Genomic DNA, 24070 nt, shown 5'->3' on the forward strand with positions numbered 1-24070 from the left:
GTGCTGTGTAGCTTGATCATGTGACCCGTCTGACCTGAGAAGTTGGCAGTCATACCTGGTGGAAATCCAGTGTTAATGACTGCCATACAACAACATGCATGCACTTACTCCTGACAAAACTGATCCTGTTTATCTGAGTGAAATAAAGATGGAGGAATGTGGCAGACAGTTGGTTGAACCCTATTCGTTCACCAACGTCACAATGTCTGGTGCCTGAGGACTGTGCATGCGTCATAAGTCGCAATAAATCTGCCATTGTCGGTTTATTCATCTTGGAAACATTCTGTTTCAAAATGTGTCAAAAATTTGGATAAGCCCCTTTAAGAATAATGTAGGACATGTGCCATGTAAGATTTCAGATTTTCACTATGATTGGCACACGTTTTGCAAGGTTTGCAACTCTTAATCCATGTTCTGTAGAGCAAGATCTCTGCTGTGGAGCAGTGGTGAATGTATTGATTGTCTAACAATAAGTCAGTTCAGTTTTACACCGCACAATATTCCAGCTATATGGCAATGGTCTGTAAATAATCAAGGTTGGACCAGACAATACAATGATCAACAGTGTGAGCATTGATCTGTGCAATTGGGAACCTATTACATGTGTCAACCAGTCAGAGATTCTAGCCTCCAGATCCTGTTAGACACCTTTTACAACAAGCATAGTTGCCTTTTTTAGCAAGCATGGGTTGCTTGAGACCTATTCTATGCTGGATCTTCACGGGTCGAGTGTCTAGCAAAAGCTGCAGTCCATCCACACAGCTGACAGTGCAGCTAAAGTTCAACACATGTTCACATGGTAATCACACTGTTAAAAAAGCAGAACTGGACAAATTGGTTGTACTGATCTATATTAATGACCAGGAAACTACAGATTAACTGTCTGTGTGATATGTGTTTTTGTTTTAATCTCTTACCAAAAAGGGTGATGAAGTAGCCTAGTGGTTTAAGTGTTTGCTCTTCACAAAGACTCAGGTTCGATTCCTCACATGGGGACAATGTTTGAAGCCCATTTCTTCAGTCCCCCTTGGTGATGTTACTGGAGTCTTGCTAAAAGCAGCATTAAACCTCACTCACTCACTTGTTTACAAACAGTATATTTTCTGTACACATCTATCATATTTTGATGTTTTGTACTTATCACCGCCATCTGTGGCATTAAACATCAGTGTAAACAACAGAAATTAACTCGGGTGTACTCTTTGATGGTGGTAACGATTATAATGTATGCTGACCAAAGATGTATTTAATATTGATAACTGAATATACATACATTCAGTTTGCTAATTTACTTTAAGTCACAGACCTACAGTAAATTAGAAACTTTATATGTGTATAGTAAATCAGTATCCTCATCAGTGGTGATAACTTTTCTTTCGAGTTAAAACATGACACAAATTGCTATTTGACATCAGCGTAAGAGGCGACTAACGGGATCGGATGGTCAGGCTCGCTGACTTGGTTGACACATGTCATCGGTTCCCAATTGCGCAGATCGATGCTCATGTTGTTGATCACTGGATTGTCTGGTCCAGACTCGATTATTTACAGACCGCCGCCATATAGCTGAAATATTGCTGAGTGTGGCGTAAAGCTAAACTCACTCACTCACTGTTTGACATCACCTAGTTTATCAAGCATTCAAGAATAACATTGATACGTATCGTACCTCAAGAAACCAATATACTGATAATACCATGCAGCCTTAACATTGACCTGTTCTCACCTGTATTGAAGGGACCATGGGTTCCAGAAGAAGCAGTAGTTACTTAAGAAACAAACTCAGAGGGACCACTTTTATTCATAATAATTATTATTTGTTAAGCTCATTTCTGCAAAAATATACTGCAAGTGGCTTTTACAAGAAACAGTTACCCGTGAAGGTCACGGGGAAGAATAGGTCTTCAGCAACCCATGCTTGCCTAAAAGGTGACTATGCTTGTCGTAAGAGGCGACTAACGGGATCGGGTGGTCAGGCTTGCTGACTTGGTTGGCACATGTCATCGGTTCCCAATTGCACAGATCGATGCTCATGTTCTTGATCACTGGATTGTCTGGTCAAGACTCAATTATTTACAGACCGCCGCCATATAGGTGAGTGCGGCATAAAGCTAAACTCACTCGCTAACTCACTACAAGGAACAGTTGATTACAAGTTTATGTGTATAGTTTATTCCACTTATGTAGAATTACATTTATCTATCCTCTCTCAAGTCATACTGTCTGTATAAGTAGGACTGTGTTAGTAGTGAAGTATGTAAAATCAGTTTTGTTACCAGGGTGGCACCGTTGTAAAGTGGGCCTTTACATTTGACTCTACTTCAAAAATGGTTCAAGCTAATGGTAAGCAGGCAACTGTCGATTTCTTTTATAGCGATTTAATGACTTTTGTGATGCAAGACCAAATTCATGAGAAGAAAAGGCCATAAGTTTGAAGGTATATAACAATCAGTTCCACAGAAGTTACCTAATTTGATCATGGTTATTGGCTGAATCTTAACATTTATTGAATAATGCAAAGAGTGAATGAGTAGTGCTATCATTAAATGTGCTTCAGTCCAAATGCACCAATAAACTGAATTACTGTTGGTCTATTTTTATGGAGGATTGTAGGTATGAAATAATTGTAACTTAAAACATAACAGTTCTCTGGCCCGAGGACTTACTATTTTGTTGTTGTGAGAGAATAATGGAGTTGTGGCCTGAGGGGCACTTTGTGCTCGTATTTCTGCCGGTTCATGTGTAATGTCCCATTTCTGATGTCCTCTCCTGTGATATCGTTGGAATATTGCTAAAAGCACTTCTTGCTTGTATATCTACCAGTTCATTTCCAATGTCCCATTTTTTATGTCCTTTACCCTGATATCACTGGAAAATTGCCGAAAGTGGCGTAAAACCATACTCACGGACTCACTCACTCATTTGCAATGTAGTCAAGTCATGAATTATCCATTTGTTATTGAGCCAGGGGAGTCCAATTTAGAAGATATTGATCTGTGCTCACCCAGGGATGAATCCATGTTAGGTTAAAAATGAAATTTTATAAGTTCTTTAAATTCTAGATGATGATTATTTTTAGTTGGAATTTTGGACTTGTGGTTGATCCTACAAGATAATACTTAAAAATTGAGACTGTACTTACTGCTTACTGTGTGTGCAGTCTCCTAAAGTGGCAGTTTACTTGCTCTTTATCCCACTTGAGATGTGTCAAACATGATGTTTGTGTCAGAGGTGTGATATCGTGTTGGTACTCATGAAATATATGAACTTGTGCATGTTGTTTTGGTCTTACCTAGTGATATCCTGTCAGACAGGTTTTGCTATAGTTCATGATTTTAATAACTGTATTTACAATTATGGTAAGTTCCCATGCAAGTTAACTATTGCATGAATTTATATGAAGCTTTCAGCTTTTGAGAATATCATTGTAACATGTTAGGTTTTTTCCCCACAAGCATATGACAAATGCATTTGCACACTGTATATTTAGTTTACCTTTATTTGCAGTACTTATCATGATACTATGCAAAATTTGAGACAGAAATGTACATACGAAAGTTCTACTGCCACCGCCCAAGTGTGTGTGTGTGAGTGAGTGAGTGAGAAAGAGAGAGAGAGCAAAATGTGCCCTGTATCCCATGTTTGTGTTAAAGAGCTGGCTATTGCCAAAAAAATATCAAGGAGACGGCAACACAGGGTGACCTTGGTCTGTGGTGGTCAGTGTGCTCCAGGATGATGGGTCATTGTTCTTGCTGTTGAGCATTGGTTTTCATGACCTAGGAGTGGTTACTCTTAAGCCTCCTTTGCTTTTGCTGGAACTGAGCTGGCTGATGTGATGTGTATTGCCTCCCTAGTGGATAATACAGCCTCATATCAGATAGCTCATATTTTCGATATTACTCATTTTAAATGTCAAGAACATTACATGTCATATGCTTATTTTGTTGAGTCAGGAAACTTCATATGATAATTATGAATTTAGATCTAGGTTGATTGCTTATGAAAAAGTCAGAGAATGGATCAATGTTGTATGGATATACTTGTGTATGCTTCAAATAATTTGACATTTTATGTCACTGGGACAGATGGTATGACACTGCTTGCGTGGCTGTGGATCAATACTGAATATTGTGAAAATAATGATTTGGTATTTTTATTATCTTAGATGTTATATTAAAGGAATAATGCTGAAGTGATATTAATTCAGATTGTTTTTGTTTTCAGAAAACAGTTCATCAGAAACTAAAGGGTCGCTAAAGTCCCCCCCTGTGAAAACTGAGGCAAAGGTTTGTGAAGTACCTCATCTTTACTGCTAAAATCATCTGCTCCGGAGGTGAATTTATTTAATGGAGGTGGCCCACAAGGAATTGTTACTCCTCCTTCCTGAACTTTACTTGTCTACAATTAGTTGTGTTATGTTAATTTCAACTCTGTTGTGACATGGTCTCCACTGTGGCTAATAGCTCAACAGCTGGAGTGCTGCAAGGAGTTTCATTTGATTGTGCATGGTAGGCCAACCTGTTGTCTGTTTCATAGAGGGCAGCAGTCTTTATGGTTTGTCACTTATAAGTAACGCAGTTGTGTGTTGATAGCAAATTTAATGAAAAGGTGTATATATGTATGAAATACATAAAATGTCTGTCTTTCTCTCTCTCTTTATCTATCTGGGACTGTCTGTCCATCTTGTAATAAATGTTGGATGGTAATAACTTAATTTAATTTGAAATAATGTTCATTGGTGAAATTCTACAAGATGAGCCTGACAGCTGTCTGCAATTTTGTTTATAAAAATTCAGTATAACTGCAAGGATTGGTTTGTTTCAGGACCCCACTCTGGGCGATGACAACTGGCCGGCACTCTCTGAGGTGGGTTGCTCGGTTGGTTATGTTTCATTTACTCAGGAATAACTTCCCAGTACCCCATACCTGTAAATGACAGTATTCCAGGTTAGAGAGTATCCCCGTTAACATAGGATTGTCATGGAGGAAGCTAGGTGAAACAGATGGCCATCCTGTCTTCCCTGGTGTCTGTAGCATGATGTAGTATGATATTAATGATATCAACCTCTGTCTGGTGCTGACCTCATTTATTACAGACCACTGTTGTAGTTGTCAGTATTGTTTCTGAGAGGGTGTAGCCTATTCCTGGTGTACCTTGAGGTCATGTTGCCGGAATGTTGCTAACAGTTCACTCTCGCTCGCTCTGCTTCTGGGAGGAGTGATAGTGTGTGTTTTAAAACAATACTAAGTTGATGGTGGTGTATGATAATGATGAACTAGTCAGTGGGTTTGACAACCATGGTAGACCATGTGCCACCTGTTGCCTATATGGACCCTGACTGTATGGGTGGATGGTTGACAAAGTGCAGTCATGCTACCAGATGTCCCATGCAAGTTTAATGCCAGCTGCTGCAGTATGGACATAACATTGCTCTTTCCAAAGATTACCACAGTTCACCATTGTCTACATCTGATGGATACAATGTCATGACAACCAAGTCAGTCAGTCTGACCAACCAATCCCTCTAGTCCTGACTTGTTACAAGCATTGGTTGCTGAAGACTTAATCTGATCTGTATCTTCACTGATGTACAACTAAGTGAAAGTTGGCATGCTGTTTACCACTGACAGACACACACTGAGGTTTTTGTCTACTATAGTTATGTAATCAAATTCTAGGCCTTTGGGGTTGTCCAGTGGTTACGGGTTTGGCTCTTCTTGCCAAAAACCCGGTTTTGATTCCATGCATGGGTACAATGTGTTAAGCCCATTTCTGGTGTCCCCCACTGTGATATTGCTGGATTGCCGCTAAAAGCATCGTTAAACCCACTCACTCGTTGTAATCACTGTTCTAATGGCATGTGTTCTTTCTACAGCAAACCCAGAATTCAAAGAAGCCTTCCAAACCCTCTGGTTCCACTGGCCCGCCTACACCACCCGCCTCCCAGAATCACAACAGTCAGTCGCAGAGTGACTCAGGGGGAGACGACTCTGCCAAAGAAAATAAGGAGAACTCCATAGCTTCTGATGAATCTCAGCGGACACCGAAAGGAAAGAAAGCAATCAAAGGTATGTTGGTATGATAAAGCCCTCCTGTGATTAAGAGATTCTTATTACACAGTCTTTGTAGTCATTGAAAAAGGGCCCTACTGTTTGTTGGCAAGTGGCAAGGCAAGAGTACTTGGGGAGTTAGTATTGTTTATGGAATTTGTATGATTAAACATTTCTGCTTGTTGTGAATATGAGTGATGCAGTGGTTGATTTGGGGGGATACATTCTGTAAATTCACAATTGTCTTCCTATGTACAAAATCAGTGTCATTGTAAACTATACAGAATTAAGACATTTTTGTTCATATATTCGTCCTTGGCGTACATATAAGCATTTAAATGTCCATTTTAAACCCTTGGACAGTTGTAACAATATTTGAATGAAATTTACAAAACAAAAAAAACTATGTTCGACCAGCAAGACATCCATATCCACTACAGAGTTGTTTGTGAATTCCTACCAGCAAAGATGAGTGGTTCCAAAACATACTGTATGTATGTCTCTCTGTCTCAATGGACATCTTCTGTGCCGAAATTCAGTCATTACTGGATAAGACAGCCATCGAGGTAGTTCCTTAGGGCCAAAAAGGGTTTTTACTCCACTTACTTCATAGTGACCAAGCTTTTGAATCTCAGAGGGCTGAACATGTTAATAGAGGTGCCGTCTCAGGATGGAAACACTGCGCTCAGTGATCTCCTCTGACCAGACGGGATTGGCTCACGTCAGTCGATCTCAAAGACGCATACCTTCATGTTCCTATGAAGCCCGATTTCAAGAAGTACCTTTGGTTCTCCTTCAACCGGATGTGCTACTAGTTTCGTGTGCTCCCCTTCAGCATCTCCAAAGCACCGAGGGTGTTCGCCAAACTTGCGTTAATTCCTGCTCAGTTAGGCAAGTCTCAGGTAGGCAGGTGGTGTTATGCATATCTGGACGACTGGCTCCTCAGGGCACTAGCTTTCAAAGGGAGCTCGTTTCGAAGCAGGATCTGGTGTTCTGGGGCACTTATTTCAATACGGAACAGTGGATTGTCTCCCTTGCTCTGACCACGTCATCAAAGTCCATCGGACTGTTCTCCAGTTTCTCAAGTCACACCGGGCGTCTGGTCTGACATAGCTTCTTTTGCTAGGCAACATGGCAGTTGCAGTGGAGGTGGTTTGGCATGCACGTTTGAGAATATGACCAATAGAGCAGGCACTAGCTCAGGTTTGGTCCCTCTCGGAGAGTTAAGAGCTGACACTCAAGCCACCCAAATAGGTACTTTCTCATTCGCGGTGGTGGACAGAGATCGGGTATTTCCTCTGGACACCCTGAACCATTGTTCTCAGTTCAAACGGACATCTGTCTCTCAGGCTGGGAAGGAGTCCTGTGTGACTAAAGTCTCAGGCCTTTTGTCAGAGCATTAGTCAGCCTGCACATCAGTGTCTTAAATCAGTCTGAGCTTTATGGAGTTTGTTCGCGGTTGGGTGGTATGTCTAGAGATAGACAATCAGACAGCTATGACCTTCATCCCTAAAGCAAGGCGGCACAGTATTGTCGTCACTCTTACAGGAGGTGTGGCAGTTTTTACTGTGGTTTGACCAGCACAACATTTGGGTGTTGATTGTTTATCTTCTAGGGGTAGACAAAGTGCGGATGTTCTCTCACGGCGCATTTTAGCTCCGCACAAATGGATGCTCCATTTGGGAGTATCTCCCGGTTTTTGGGGTCATTCAAGGTGTTTCTGTTTTCCTCAGGTGACGAACCAGATATCGGTGTTTTGCTCCTGGATTCCAGATCCAGTGGCAGTAGCCAACGTCACCTTTCAGCTCAATTGTACGGACAGGGTACTGTGTGCGTTTCAACCAGTACTACTGATCCCCAGTGTCCTGTTGCAGCTGGCAGCACAACCAGCGTGACTACTCATTTTTGCACCTCTTTTGTTAGCACAAAGTTGGTTTCCAGAAATTATCAGGTTTCTAGTACAACCTCCAGTACTATGACCTTGTCGAGCAGAATTGCTGTCCCAGAACAGAGCACCACATCTGAATCCCAGCATTCAGTGGGTGGCCTGTACACTGTCCGGAATTGCCTCCAAGCAAGTGGAATTTTGGCATCAGTTCAAGACACAATTCTGGCTTCGCAGAGGGATTCAACAAATGTTCAGTATGAGGATAGATGGCCTGGGGGGGGGAACATAATCTGAGGTCTTACATTCTAAAACATAATAAGTTTCACCCCTGACTCTGGTTCATGGCCCCTGTCTAACTGGCTGTGGTGGACATGTGACCAGGTAAGTGAGCTTTTTCTGCTATTTTTGTCTTGGGAATTCCTCTTATTGTTGGATTGTTTGATAAAGACAGAATACCGCTCCCTTGATCAGTCTTTAGGAGTCTGTCGCATGCTTATATATACCCAAGGAGGAATATATGAAAAAGAGTCTAACTAACCTTTGGTGGTTCCAGATTCTTGGAATATAGTCCTCCTTGGGGTACAACCATCCACCTCCCCACATTGTGTCTGATTACATTCAGCATGGAAAGTGAGGTACAAGGGTATAGTTTAGTGTTACCAGCTCTTGTCTGTAGGGAGCCATGAGGCCCTGTAAGGGTGGTCTGACAAGACAAAAACATGGTTTTTTTTTGTCTTGTAAGGATTTTATTCAAATATTGTTACAACTGTCACAGGAATTTAAAATGGACATATAAATGTTTATATGTACACTAAAGAGGACTATATTCTAAGAATCTGGTACCCCCTACAGGTTAGATGGAGTTAATGTATTTCACACCAGTTTCAAATAAGGAATTAGGTTTATTGCGTCAACATGCCCAATTATTTAAAGTGTAGGAATGTACATTTATATGACCAATGAATCGTCCAAATCTGCAGGTTCCAAACAAAGATGGCTTCCCCTGGAGATTGACCCACCCAAGTCCAGCAGGCGGTCAGGCAGAAGTCGGAGTCAAGGAAGACGACCCAATTCTCCAGCCTCAAGGCGAGACCCCCGCAGAACCTCAGACAGACTCGGCAAGTCTGACAAGCGTGCTGATGGTGAGTCTGGCAATTAACTAGGTTTTGCCAGCCGTGTGACAGCTTATGACATGAGAGCAACATCTAGTATCTGTGACCGATTATTGCATTGGAGTAACAGTCCTTTGGCTTGAGCCATTATGATGAAATATGAGTCCAGTAAAGTTCTGGTCAGTCTTGTAAGATACACTATTAGAAGCAATTTGACAGTGGCAAAACGCATTAAAAAATGTGTTTTGGGGGTAGTGTATTGAAAACTCTGATTTTGGGCTAGTGTAAGTTTTTTGAAATGACCAGAATAACATTTAATGGTCTATGGGTGTGTCAGCAAGTAGAAGATGGGGGATAGCAGTTACGGACAACATGTTTTTAACTCCACTTTATACCACGCTCACCCGAGGTCCTGTACGTTTCTTATGGTGAATAGATGCTTAATAGACAGTATTTGTGATTTCTCATTGACAAACAGTGTCAGTAAAAGAACATTAGAATCACCCAAGGAAGTTGAATGTGAAGTAGTTTTCCCTGTTATTCTCTGGTCCAGACTTGATTATTTACTGACCGCCGCCACATAGCTGGAATATTGCTGAGTGTGGAGATTCACTCCTTGTTATGCCAATCAGCATGGCTTCTTTATTGCCATCAAGTTAGCCATGGACCCTCTCACCCCCCATTTTGACAATAGATGAATACTCCAAGCGTGTGAGGTGTATTGTTACAAGGCATGGCTACAAGAGATGACATATTTCATCGATAAGGTTTCAAGAATGATTTTACTAATGTAGCTGCTTGATAGTCAGCTTCCATTGCTGTCTTCATCTGAATTTGTTCTATTTTCTCTGCAGAGTCTAAGAACTGGAGGGATGACATCGCCAATGCTGCTGCAGAGGGACGGAGCCCCTTCTCAAGTCACTCTCGCGGAGGACGGAGGGGACGTGGTCGAGGAGGAGCTGGGGGCAGGGGACGCGGCCGTGGTAGAGGAACTACAAGCGAGGGTGATTCTTTTCATCTTGTTTTAGTTTAGAAAGAAGTATGTGATCACATTTTCCAATCTATCAGATATGTTTTATTGGGTTTTCCTACCTCCAAGAGAACATGAAATTACATGTTGATGTGACCTGTGAAGATCTGGGGCAGAATAGGCCTTCAGCAATCCATGCTTGCCATAAAAGGCGACTATGCTTGTTGTAAGAGGCGACTAACGGGATCGGGTGGTCAGACTCGCTGACTTGGTTGATGTATATCATCGGTTCCCAATTGTGCAGATCGATGCTCATGTCGTTGATCACTGGATCGTCTGGTCCAGACTGGATTATTTACAGACCACCGCCAAGTAGCTGGAATATTGCTAAGTGTGGCGTAAATCTAAACTCTCGTGTTGATGTGGTTTGGATCTTGTGCTGCTGTGTATTACCTCTATAAATATGTTTCATAAAGGCATGGATCATTGCTAGTGATACCCACATGCTTTAGTCTTATCTTTCCCACAGTTGATTAGGTAAACCTCTTCACTGTCGAATACAGTACAATGAATATGCAACATACAAAGAAGGTATTGTAAGGGGAGATAATTTATGCTGAGTCCAGAACACTAGAAATAACACATGCCAGTTGTAAACTTGCTCTGTTTCTGTTGCAGATACTGATTTCCAGTATGATGAATCTTACTTTGTGGATGGAAACTTCGCCCCCTATGCAGGGACAGTCTACTTCGGCGCTCCGATGGTTGATGATGCAGTGTTGAAAGACTATGTGAAGAAACAGATGTAAGGAAGAATCGCCTAAAGTTCATGTGTTTGTGAGATCTTGCTATTTTGAATGATGATGTCTTCCCTTCTGGGAGCTCACAGGCGTAGATTACAATGTTATTTTAATTATTTTTTAGGAAGTTTTAGAACTACTGCACTACTGTATGTGTATAGTCAGTTTGAACAGTGAACGCATAACATCTTTAACTGTGACAGAGTGTTAAACTTTTCATGTGAGATATAACGTAAGAAATGCAAAATCTTTAGTCTTGTTGGGTTTTTATGGCTTTAAAAGATTAGTGTTGATACTAAGATTACAATGTTAACTCAAGATGTTCATCACAGCTTTCAATGTAATAGCATAATATACCTGGGCATGTGATCTAAAAAACATAATGCTTGGTGAGTTCTTGGAAGGCGTTAAGAAGTTAAATGAATATGAATTCATGATGTTTTATTGCTTGACATCACTTGGTGACTTGCCTCCCTCTATATCTACTGAACTTACACTTTCAGCGAGTACTACTTTAGCGAGGAGAACCTACAGCGGGACTTCTTCTTGCGTCGGCGGATGGATGTGGGAGGCTGGATCCCCATCAGCCTCATCGCCAGCTTCCACAGGGTGCAGAACCTCACACAAGATGTCAACCTCATCATACAGGTACAAAGACAACTACATCTCTCTCTCTCTCTCTCTCTCTCTCTCTCTCTCTCTCACTCACTCACTCACTCTCACTCACTCACTCACTCACACACACACACACACACACACACACACACACGAGATCTGGGTCATAACTCTTCGGCAACCCATGCTTGTCATAAGAGGCGACTAATGGGATCGGATGGTCAGGCTTGCTGACATGGTTGTCACATGTCATTGGTTCCCAGTTGATCACTGGATAGTGGTATTCCGATGATTAAAGATATACAACAGTCGATCGAAAGAAGGATTATAAATAATTATCACTTATTAAAAAACATATTTTTGATTAATCAGATATTTGTTGATTTAGTGTAACACACTTGAATGGAATAAAGTAACCATTAAATTTGACGAATACTCACGAACAAACAAGCCTAAAGCCATGCTGCTTGAATTCACGGTTTCATATTCATCACTACAGTAAATATAGTGTTCCAGACTTGATTATTTACAGACTGCAGCCATATCATTGCAATATTGCTTAGTGCAGAAGTGCAGTGCAAAAATATATTCTCTCACCCTATAAGACAAGGGTGAGTTAGAGCCATCATAGTAGTGAGATTGCTTACTGCTAGACACACATTAGATGATCCTGCGCACTAAACGCATTTGTGACAAGAGAGGCGGTACAACAAATTGGGCGAGTACACTTGACTGCTACAGGTAGCTTGACGATCATGCACGTACAATACATGCTAACAGTGACATGAAATAAACACGGCATATTCCTTCGAATGATAAGACTGCAATTTCAGGCAAAAGATACTGATATTCCACGCTAACCTGTAGTTAAGACGAAGACAAATAGATGATTGGGGCATTGACAAGCATTTTAGATATTCAACAATTTTGTTTAAAAAAACCCAGGAAAATGTCATTGGTTTTGTGAAATGGATCGGTGGTAGTAAAAACATATTTGCTCAGTATATTGTGTTGATTCAATTCATTTGGATTGTACCTGTTCCCAAATAGAGTGTGCTATAACAATTCATGTGTGAAACGCACGGGGAAAATTGACTTCTCGATATTTATCAGACAACCTGTCTCCCTCTTGTTTCAAGTGGATTGTTCTGTGGGACGTTCCCAAGTTTGCCAATTGGGGTCATTTGTCAGGTCATGGATCATCTTATATGTGTTTACCAGTAGTGGGCTACGGAGGAGCATCAATCCTGTCAAATTCCAGTTACAAGAACCGGCTAAGTGAAGACAGTGTGAACATTGTTTCCTGCATACACCATGCTGGCTACTGTTATTAAGCTGTAATATGCTATTCATTCACTCAAGTTCTTCTCAATGAATGTGAAATGTATGTGCAACAAGGTATAATGTGACAAAAAAAAAATTGCAGACTCCATACTATATGTGAATTTTTCTTACCTAGTCATTGAAAGACAGTGAAACAGTTGAACTCTCTGAAGACTTACTCAGGATACGAGGTTTGAACGACCCTGAAAAATGGCCGATTGAAGGACCTCCTCTCATCACTACTTCCAACCTACATGCTGATGTGCCGGAATTTGTGCCTGGTCAACCTTTCAAATTACCAGGTTGGTTCTTCCAGCTGCTTATTCTGCCCCACTCCAACCTAGACCTGTTAACTTAGATTACCTTCTGCACAAAATCAGACAAGCCTGCTATTATTTCTAGTGATGACTGTTTTGTTTTGATCCAGTGTGTATAAAAATTAGCTTAAATTGTCTCATCAACTTTGGCGAAAGCAAACCTTGAGATATTTTTCTGGTCCCTGGGATGTTCAGTCACTATGCTTGTCTGATCCTTGGTAATTTCCCTGTTACAGGATTGCTTGTTTTGTAAACCTCTGAAAAACATTATGTTTTTCAGTAACAGGAATTTTTATTGAAGTGCAGTTGCAGTGAACACATATTTTTGCTTATCCTGACTCATGCTTATTTGCTTGTCTCACTCTTCTGTCCGAAGTTTTAGTGGAAACTTGAAATCCTTTGAAGTTCCCTTCACTAAAAGAGGATGTAGAATCAAGCTCACTCACGAGCACCCTTCCTTTCCTCCATATTTTGGCGCCAGTATTGGTCACATGACCAGCCATATTTGTCACTCTCTCCTCCTTTGCCAAACAGAAAGGTCGTGTGGGGGTCTTGAGGTCCCTCTATGGTGCATATCTCTTGTTTATTTTGGTCTTTAATCCAAATTTTGCTGCATATGGTTTTCTCTCTGTATATTTGTTTGTGTGATAATAAAATTTTGTATATTAATTGGTAGAGTTGTCACGATTAATCGATATGCAAGTTATCGCGATTCAAGAGCTGCATGATACGATACATCGATACGATTGTCGTGTATCGATTCAGCACGATACTTACATACTTAGCAGTCTACGAAAACACTGTCTCCCCTCCTTCTATTTAGATTTTCGTGGAAAATATTGCCATGGACATGCTCCGACTGAGATAATTTTCACAAATTTATTTTGTTATCTATGCAAAAAAGCCAGTTGTGCCAATGTTGATCCTTGCTGTTCCATTTTTGGGGAAAACACTACTTTACTGACACATGCTAAACATTTTTAATAAAATGTCTTTCATAATGACATGTTTTATTTTTCTTGGGAGAAGAATACCTTCCCTGAAATGATAACATAACAGCACATTTCCAGTATTTTTTTTTCTGTATACAAGGACAAAATATTGTGATACGTATCGTATCGAATGTGTCGAATACCAGTATTGTGATACGTATCGTATCATGGCATGGGCGTATCGTCACAACTCTATTAATTATGCATTTTGTAAGTGTTTGCAAGTTATAAGCATACTTTGTTCACATTTTGATGAAAACCTGTTTGAGTTGTAGATACCATTCTTTTTCATAGAGATCCTCCTTGGGGTACTTATAAGCATTTAAATGTTCTTTAAATTCTCGCGACAGTTGTAACTATATTTTTTCAATAAAATATATACAAAACAAAAAACATCGTTTTTGTCTTGTGAGACCACCCCTACAGGGCCCCTGGCCCCGTGACAGCCAAGAGCAGGTAACTCTTCAGACTATAGCCCCCAGCAAAACACTTCCTTTTCTGTCGCCCGCCTATGCAGACGTGCTTCAGCGTTCACAGAGATTCTTGCTTACCAAAGACAAAGACAAGTACTAAGATGAGTACCTCAGAGGCTCAAACTGTATGTATGGTTTCTTTATTAGACGCATGGGCGCATTAGGAATCATTTTGTACAGTTTACTTGTCAAACTGTTGTAACTTTTGCCGTCCCTGTTTTATGGCGGTCTTTTTTAAAAAAGTAAGCTTGTGTAGCTATGCTTTATGTACTTTATTCATGTTTATCTCCATATTTACTACTATTCTTTATAAAAATATGTCGTGGCACTTAGCTTTCACCTTAACTATGTATGTAGTTCTAGTTTTAGCTTTGCGCCCATGCGTGTCTTGTTTTATTGTTGTTTATTATGCAACACTAGGAGGTTATTTGTTGCCTTGCAGTTTAAATCCTGCTCAACATGCAAATCCTCCATTCCGGCTAAAGACCTGCATGATGTATGTCTAAGATGCCTACTGGAATGTCATCACGACGATCAGTCTTGTGATGTGTGCGCGGTGTTTACCCCTCAGACCAGAAAGTCTAGACTCTTCGGAGGGGTCGGTTAAGAAGGCCAGGGTGTCTAGGGACCCTTCCCCTTCTTCTGCCGTTGTATCCTCAGCACCTACCCCTACTTCGCAAGCACCATTATTCTGTGTTGATTCAATTAATGCCTTGTTTCAGCAACAGATGTCTTCGGTACAATCAATGATAGATTCGGCGCTGTCTGGTTTCCGAAAGGAACTGGACGCCCAATCTTCATTGAGCGGCCATGGTGGTTCAGTTGAGGGAGGCCGCGGCCCGGGCTTAGGCTCGAAGAACGCTCCTCCCTCTGGGCAGCCGTCCTGCGCTTAGGGCGTTCAGGCGGATGTGCCTAGGGCGCAACGACGCCCGGTGTCGGCGGCTTGACCTCGGTCAGCGCGCCTAGTGCCACGGTGGGCAGGCAGCCTAGCGCTGCCCAGCCGCTGGGGGCATCGACATCCTATCCATTTCCTGGGCTCTCGGGTCACCCTCCGGTGGGGGGCTTGCCCCAGTTGCCCAGGCGACCTAGTTCGGGCTCTGGCAGGGGCGAACCTAGCGGCTCGGCCCTTCTTAGTCTCTCTGCTCCTTCGAGTTCCGTCTCGGTAGCGCCCTCGACAGGTTCGCTTTACGGTGAAGGTTCCCTGTCTGAGGAGCGTGAGGAGATGGATATTGAGGAGGAGGGGATTGGGGAGGAGTGCGAGTCGGAGGTCACGTACTCGTTCTTTTCGTCCCTCAGACAGGTTAGAGAGAAAATTGCCGAGGTCTTACCTCAGGTTTCTATTCCTGTGTCGGAGCCCGACCCCCTGGAGTTTCGGCTCCCCAGGGAGGCGTTCGCGCCTACTAAGGTCGCCGAGGCGAGGTTGCGTCTGCTCCCATAGCTGGTCGGAGAGGTAGTGAATCCGCTCCTTTCGGGTACCCGGTCGCGCTTTGATCTCCCGGAGATTAGCCGCCGGTATCAACTGGATGAGGATTCGCTATTCGAACCGCCAGTGGTGGACGAGTGTGTGTACGCCTCGGTCACCCTGGGGGGGTCCTCCTCCTCTTCCTTGGCCTCGGCCAGGCAGGGCCGGCCGCTGCCGCCCTTCTCCACGGCCGCTCCAGTGCTAAGGTCCGCCTATCGTTCCTTTGAGGAGCAATATAGGTGTGCGGCCCAGCAGCTGAGAGTAGTGGTCCATTCAGCTTACCTTTCAGCTTTGCAGGGGCAGCTGTTGGATCATGGGAGCACTGCTGATGACTCTCCGTCGGCAATGTTGGGTCGGCAGCTTACGGACGTGCACTCTCATCTGGCGAGGGACAGTATCAGGTGCTGTGCTAGCCAGATGATGGGGGCCGTCATGGGGTTGCGTCGGCTATGGCTATCCGTAGCCAGGTACTCTCCCGCTACCCAACAGGCACTCCTGGCTCTGCCCTACAGGTTGGGATCTTCCCTCTTCCCTGGGGCATTACAGGTTGTGCGGGAGGCCGCGGAGGCTGTTAGCACTTTCAAGGACTCAAAGCCCTTGTTAGAGCAACCCTCCTCGTCTCGCCAACGGCCTCCCACTCTTGCTTCAGCTTACCCTTCGGCACCGGCGAAGGAAAGTGCTAAGTGGACTGCTCCGCTGCAGCACAAACGTAGCAAGAGGGCGAAAGGCAAAGGCAAGGGGCCTGCATTGCAGCTGTCGCAGCAACAGCAGCCTTTTCGGGGCAAAGGGAAGCCGGCCCCGGCTTCCCGTTAAACATTTGCCCCCACAAGCAGGCGGAGAACTGCCGACGGTGGGGGTACATTGCCTTGCGCCAGAAGTCCCTGTAGGTGGCAGGCTGTCACTATTCCTTTCAGAATGGCAGGCAGCTACTTCAAATCCCTGGGTCCTGTCCACAGTCAGGGATGGCCATATGCCACAGTGGAAGCGAGACCCTCCATGCTTCTCAGGGATTCGGCACACACCGGTGCCGTTCTCCCGGGAAAGAGCAGAGGTCCTCCGTGCCGAGGTCCAGTCGTTACTGGACAAGGCTGCCATCGAGATGGTTCCGGAAGGTCAACAAGAAGACGGGTTTTATTCCACGTACTTCCTTGTGACCAAGAAGGACGGAGGGTTCAGACCGATCTTGAATCTCAAAGGGCTGAACAAGTTCATAGAGGTTCCGTCCTTCAGGATGGAAACACTGCGGTCAGTGATCTCTTCCGTAGAGACAGGGGATTGGCTCACGTCAATCGATCTCAAGGACGCTTACCTCCATGTTCCGATACACTCCGAGTTCAAGAAATACCTTCGGTTTTCGTTCGACGGGAAGTGTTATCAGTTTCGGGTTCTACCCTTCGGCATCTGCACGGCGCCGAGGGTGTTCACCAAACTTATGTTGATTCCGGCTCAGCTAGCCAGGTCACAGGGCAGATGTCATCCGTACCTGGACGATTGGCTTTTGAGGGCCCTCGGGCTCCTGTTATCACACGATGCCACACAACAAGTGATGGACATCCTGTTGAAGCTCGACTGGATCATCAATCTCAAGAAATCAGACCTGACCCCTACACAGGATCTGGTGTTCTTGGGGGCACGGTTCAATACGGCTCAGGGGATTGTTTCCCTAGCCCCAGACCGCATCGTCAAAGTTCAGAGAACTGTTTTTCAGTTTCTCGAGTTCCCCAGAGCCACAGCAAGAACTTGGCTTCAATTGCTGGGCACTATGGCGGCTACAGTGGACGTGGTCTGGCGTGCGAGGTTGAGGATGCGACCCATTCAACAGGCATTAGCCCAGTTGTGGTCCCATTCGGAGAGCTACGAGACTATTCTCGAGACTCCCGCTTGGTTGATTCCTCACCTGCGGTGGTGGACGGAAGTCGGAAATCTGTCCAGGGGGATCCCCTTAGAGACACCGACACTTTCCCTCTCGATTCAGACGGACGCCTCCCTCACAGGCTGGGGGGGCGTCCTGGGCGAACTATCGGTCTCGGGTCGTTGGGCCGAGGACAAAGTTACCCTACACATCAATGTGTTGGAATTGAGAGCAGTCCGCCGGGTGTTCGAGAGCTTCGTGGAGTCAGTGCGGGGTCAAGTGGTTCGCCTAGAGATGGACAACCAGACCGCTATGACGTATATCCTGAAGCAAGGCGGCACAGTGTCTCCGTCCCTCCTTCAGGAGGCATGGCAGTTTCTGACTTGGTGCGACCAGTTCGACATTCGGGTGCTCCCTGTTTATCTCCCGGGCATAGACAACATCTGCGCAGACGCGCTATCGAGACGTATACTAGCCCCACACGAGTGGATGCTGCATCGGGGGATATTCGGGATTATTTCCCAGTTGTTCGGGTCGTTCCAGGTAGATCTGTTTGCCTCTGGGGCGACGAACCAGATTCCTGTGTTTTGCTCAAGGATACCGGATCCAAGAGCGATAGCCAACGACGCCTTTCTGCTTGATTGGACAGACAGAGTACTTTGGGCATTCCCGCCAGTGCCTCTGATCTCACGAGTCCTCTCGCAGCTGACCGCACAACCGGCTCGGCTACTTGTGCTTCTAGCACCGCTTTGGTCGGCTCAAAGCTGGTTTCCGGTAATTCTCAGGTTTCTGGCTCAGCCTCCTGTACTATTACCCTTTCGACCGGACTTACTATCCCAGAACGGAGCGCCACACCCCAATCCCAGGATTCAGTGGGTGGCTTGGCCGCTGTCCGGAGTCGCCTCCATGCGAGAGGAATTCCTGCACCAGTTGCAGACACAATTCTGGTTTCGCGGAGGGATTCGACGAACGTTCAATATGAGGATAGATGGGCCTGTTATGCGCGCTGGTGTGTCGACAGGGGGATTCTCGATCCCTTTTCTGCAGATCTAGTATCTGTGTTGGAGTTTCTGCAATCTAAACTGGAAGCCGGTCTGGCCGCTTCTACAGTTAGAGGTTACTCCACGGCAATCTCTGCCTTCCACATTCCTGTCGACGGTGCATTATTGGGGCAGCACCCTTTAGTTCAGCGCTTTCTTGCAGGCGTGGACAGAATCCGTCCGTCTGTCCGGCGGATTAGTCCCCCGTGGGACTTGCCAGTCGTTCTTGATTGGTTGTCCGGTCCTCTTTTTCACAACCTGTCGGCTCTGTCCCTCCAGCTGTTGACATGGAAGACTTGTGGCGGTAACCTCTGGCAGGCGGGTAGGTGACATACACGCTATGTCCGCCAACCCTGAATTAACGGTGTTTCACAAAGACAGAGTGAGCATTCGATTGCCAGATACTTACCGTCCTAAGAGAGATAGCACCTTTCACGTTACGGCGCCTATTGAGCTTCCCGCTTTCACGCAGCCTTCGCCGCCCGGTACCTCTCTTCGACGTGCTCACGTCTTAGATGTCCGTAAGACCCTTAAGGCTTATATCAAACGAACAAAAGACATTCGGAAGAATGATCAATTGTTCTGCTGTTATGGTGGCGGCAAGGCTGGCCTTCCGGCGAACAAGCAGACCATATCTAGGTGGCTTGTCTCTGCCATTTGTATGGGATACACCTCGAAAGGTCGTACGCCACCTGAGGGTTTGAAAGCTCATTCGGTTAGGGCTGTGGCGACGTCTAAGGCATATGCGTCTGCCTTGCCCATTGAGGAGATCTGCTCCGCGGCTATTTGGAGCCGACCGAGCATGTTCATCCGTCATTACCAGTTAGACAGACTGTCAAGCGAGCGTGCTTGGTTTGGCCAGTCAGTTCTCACCAGTGGGCAGGGCACGAGTGCCCTAGCCGATTGAGCTACCCTTGCATTTGACGAACGATCATTTGACGAACGATCATTTGACATTGTAGCTGCAACAAGTAGACTGGTGGTGGTGTCTTACTGTATACTTTCCATCTTTTATCCCGGTGGTGGGCTCTATTATGGTGGTGGTATTTTTTGCTTTACCGGTCTAGACTGTTTCAGGTCTTCCCTAGCACCTTGGCCAGTGCACGAGAATGGACCCTGATATATCGGTCGCCTGTCTCGACTCCCGTTTTTTTGTAAAAAAAAAAAGGGGGGGGCGCATTTTTTATAAGCAACCTACGACTTTCTCATAGAAATGTAGGGTTAGACCGTGTAATAGCCTGGCCCTGGTCTGCACCCCGCCGCAAGGCATAGAAGGTCACGTGACCAGGTAAGTTTGATTCCTTGTTACTTTCAGTTAAACGTAATAAAGGTTATCATCTTATGTCAGGTTCATGAGCAGACAGAATGCCTCTCCCTAAGATCAGTCTTTTGGAATCTGTCTTATGCTTATAAGTACCCCAAGGAGGATCTCTATGAAAAAGAATCGAACAAACCTGTAGAGGTTGCAGATTCTTTGAATAGAGTCCTCCTTGGGGTAAGGCCACCCACCTCCCCACATTCTGTCTGTATTGCTTACAGAACGGAAGTGTTTTGCTGGAGGCTATAGTCTTAAGAGTTACCTGCTCTTGGCTGTCACGGGGCCAGGGGCCCTGTAGGGGTGGTCTCACAAGACAAAAACGATGTTTTTTGTTTTGTATATATTTTATTGAAAAAATATAGTTACAACTGTCGCGAGAATTTAAAGAACATTTAAATGCTTATAAGTACCCCAAGGAGGACTCTATTCAAAGAATCTGCAACCTCTACAGGTTTGTTCGAGTTTTCAGCGCCTGATCCACATTGTGTCTGTCTTCTAATGTCAGCTGTGATCTTTATCGACATTTAGCATCTGAAGAATTTAAGTATTTCAGTATTTGTATTTTTAGATGTACAAGGTAAGACAGTATCCGTCAGTCATGTCGGTTAAGGCAAGTGATTGCTGCTACTTCTAATGAGTAATTCTAGTGAGATGTCAGGCCACACTCTAAGGAGCATGACTTTGATTTGGTGACAGATGATGCACTGGCTAAGAAGAGATCTATGTCTAGAGAATCATCTGTATCACAGAGTAATCCATCTAAATCGTCTTAGTCGCAGAAGTTGTTTTCATCATCTATTACAATGTCTCATTCCTTCGTACAGGATATTGTGCCTTTGGAAATTTTGTATGCACCTCTTATACTTCTGCCAGAAGTACCTATCGTCAACACATCAAAACCTGCCATGAAGGCAACTGTTACACAGCCTAAGTCACCACATGATTTACCTTCGGCATGGACATCTTCATTGGATGGCAGCACTGCCACTGCTTACATATGTACATAGTAGGTCAGAAGAGGCGTCAGTGTTCTCAGAAGAATACTCACCTTCATGAAGGTCTACACGTTCAGTGCATGAATTTGATCCCGGGCTCTTCATGGAACAGTTCACGCAGTGCATGATGCCCTTAATGGATCGAAGCTTTACGGAAGTGAAGTGAGAGCTCTGGTATCTGTGCTCGCTTTGCAGGGAAATTGCTCAATTACAACAGTCATGGAAATCAGACACCGTGCCTGCAAATTACTATCTCATAGACACTGCGCCACAGTATGTCTCAGGCATTCACCAATCGGTTAAAGGCACTGAAAATAGCTCACCCTTATCACGTGACGTGTTGATACCTTCACTAATGAGGTGGTTGGTTGAGAGTCCATGCACACATCGAAACAGACTAGCATGAGTGGTCATAAACACTGTACATTTTACCATTGTACCATTTAGATAATATGTGATGCATTGGTTGTATTCCCGGGGGATGTTCAGAACGTTTTGCAGAAAGTATCCATGAAGTGGCATGACCTGTCACCTTTTCCGTTGGATACTACAAGCAAATAAGCATGACTCAGGATAAGGAAAAATATGTAATTTTCTGAATAAAATTGATATTTTATACTTATCCTGACTCATGAGGTCAACCCTCCCAACCTCACCTTCATGTCACTTGGATTTCCCTGAAAATTCTTGTGTTTGCGCTACGAAAATTATAGATAGTGATAAATATGGCTGGTCATGTGACCAATATTGGCGCCAAAATATGGAGGAAAGAGGGTACTCATGGGTGAGTATGATTTAAGGTCCTCTTTTGAAAAAGAAATTTCAAGTTTCCACTGAAACTTCAGATAGAAGAGGGTCACAAGCAAATAAGCATGAGTCACTTTAAGTATAAAATATCAATTTTATTCAGAAAATTACATTTTGGTATGAAATGATTGTTTCAGATTCGGTCACCTACCCTCCTTCAAACTCCCATGACGAGGAGGAGTCAATGGATGACCTGATGAAAGACTGGAAAGACAGCCTTAAGTCAACATCAGCCTCGCACTTATCCTCCTCAGCACCAGAGCTGCAGGGGGAGTGGCGAGAAGTCCGACGGAGGGAACGCAGGGAGAAACAGAAACTGAAGGCAGGTTCATTCACTGTATGTGACTATGTTTGACATAAGAGGCGACTAACGAGATCAGGTGGTCAGACTTGCGGACTTGGTTGACACGTGATCAGTGCCCAATCGAACAGATCAATGCTGTTGATCACTGGATTGTCTGGTACAGACTTGATTATTTACAGAGCGCCGCCATATAGCTGGAATATTGCTGAGTGTGGCATATAAATAAACTCACTTACTTATTCAGTGTATACCATTCTCTTGCTTAACAGTGTCAGCATCATTGATCTTTGTTTGTGTTGATGAGCTTTGTTTATTGTGCAAGTTTTGTTGCACTTTCTTGAAGTAATTCTTGGGCACAGTCCCATCAGTTAAGACGATGTCATACTCCTAACAATTTAGACCGCTCACTTCTCACTCACTTTTTAGATATTGCTTAAAACTTTTCACTCAGCCACCACTTGGCCATAATTCGGCCACTACTGGTTAGCCGTAATTCAACCCATCCTCAGCCATAATTCAGCCACATCTCAGTCATAATTTAACAACCACTCAACCATTATTCAACCACAACTCAACCATTATTCAACACTAATATGCCATTATTCAACCACCACTCCACCATAATTCTACCCACCTCTTAACCACTACTCCGGAATAATTCAGTTTGAAATCATCTCTGTCACTTATTTCTCACTGTTTTATTTTCAGGATGAGCAGTCTGGGTTTGCTGAGGCTAAGGCCCCAGAACAGGAGGAGCTAGACTTCATGTTTGATGAAGAGATTGAACAGCTTGAAGTGGGCAGGAAAAATAACTTTACTGACTGGTAGGTATTAAAGACTTAGTTCCACAGTGATCAGTATGGGTTGGCTGTCAAACGGATTATGAAAGTGCTTCCAAGTAGGCTCTAGGAGGTAGAATAGGAGTAATTCATTTGTTAGTGACAACCTGTAAACCTGTTTTCTACTTCAGAATTCGGTGGTGGGGTAGGTGGTTACAGCTTTCACTCATCACGCAGAATGCCTGAGTTCGATTTCTCAGATGAGCACAATGTGTAAAGTCCATTTCTGGTGTCCCCTGCTGTGATATTGCTGGAAAAGTGCTATAGGCAGCTTAATCCCAACTCACTCACTCACTCACTCTACTTAAGAGGACATTTGGAATAGTGTGCCAAAACTAACAAAATGTTTGTGTTTAGACAGAGGTCAGATCTTTATGCACTAGTATTTCCAACAGGAAGTGTTTCCATCCTGAAGGCTGGGAAGTTACGACACTGATTTTCTCAGGATCTTTATGAAGATCTCTCATTCTCTTTTCAGGTCTGATGACTCGGATGACGAGTTGGATGATAGTGATATCAACAAAATTCTTATTGTAACTCAGACTCCCCCGGCCTACCGGAAACACCCGGGGGGCGATCGCACAGGTGATCACATTCCTCGTGCCAAGATGTCATCAGAGTTGATTAAGGTGATCAATGATGGCCTGTATTACTATGAGCAGGATCTGTGGGAAGAGAGTGATCAGGTATGTCTCAATTGTCGTGTTGTCCAGGACCCCGTTCCTTGAGGCAATCGTGGTGTTAAGATGATCGTAACTCACATACTCTGACATAAACGTACGATTGTCATAGCGATACGATTGCTTTGAGAAAAAGGGCCCTTGTATTGTTAAGTTACTTGTGTTTCTTGTTAATGCAGTAGAATGCAGCATAGAGGAGATACAAGGGAAACCTCACTCAGCGGGTTCTCTC

The 24070-nt window shown here is 44.1% G+C and overlaps 1 protein-coding gene across 2 annotated transcripts in view; it reads left to right on the forward strand.

Moving 5' to 3' along the window:
- Positions 1–24070, forward strand: part of LOC137274228 (la-related protein 1-like) — a 52761-nt gene that overhangs the window by 22197 nt on the left and 6494 nt on the right. For both annotated transcript variants that reach the window (XM_067807291.1, XM_067807292.1), the window contains exons 2-12: positions 4225–4286; positions 4825–4866; positions 5877–6069; positions 8920–9081; positions 9906–10055; positions 10700–10826; positions 11325–11469; positions 12896–13061; positions 22153–22337; positions 23028–23143; positions 23637–23844. In XM_067807291.1, coding sequence (XP_067663392.1) covers positions 4225–4286; positions 4825–4866; positions 5877–6069; positions 8920–9081; positions 9906–10055; positions 10700–10826; positions 11325–11469; positions 12896–13061; positions 22153–22337; positions 23028–23143; positions 23637–23844 — 1556 coding nt within the window. The remainder of the gene's footprint in view (positions 1–4224; positions 4287–4824; positions 4867–5876; positions 6070–8919; positions 9082–9905; positions 10056–10699; positions 10827–11324; positions 11470–12895; positions 13062–22152; positions 22338–23027; positions 23144–23636; positions 23845–24070) is intronic.

This window comes from Haliotis asinina, chromosome 2, assembly GCF_037392515.1.
Source record: "Haliotis asinina isolate JCU_RB_2024 chromosome 2, JCU_Hal_asi_v2, whole genome shotgun sequence".
Taxonomy (NCBI): Eukaryota; Metazoa; Mollusca; class Gastropoda; order Lepetellida; family Haliotidae; genus Haliotis; species Haliotis asinina.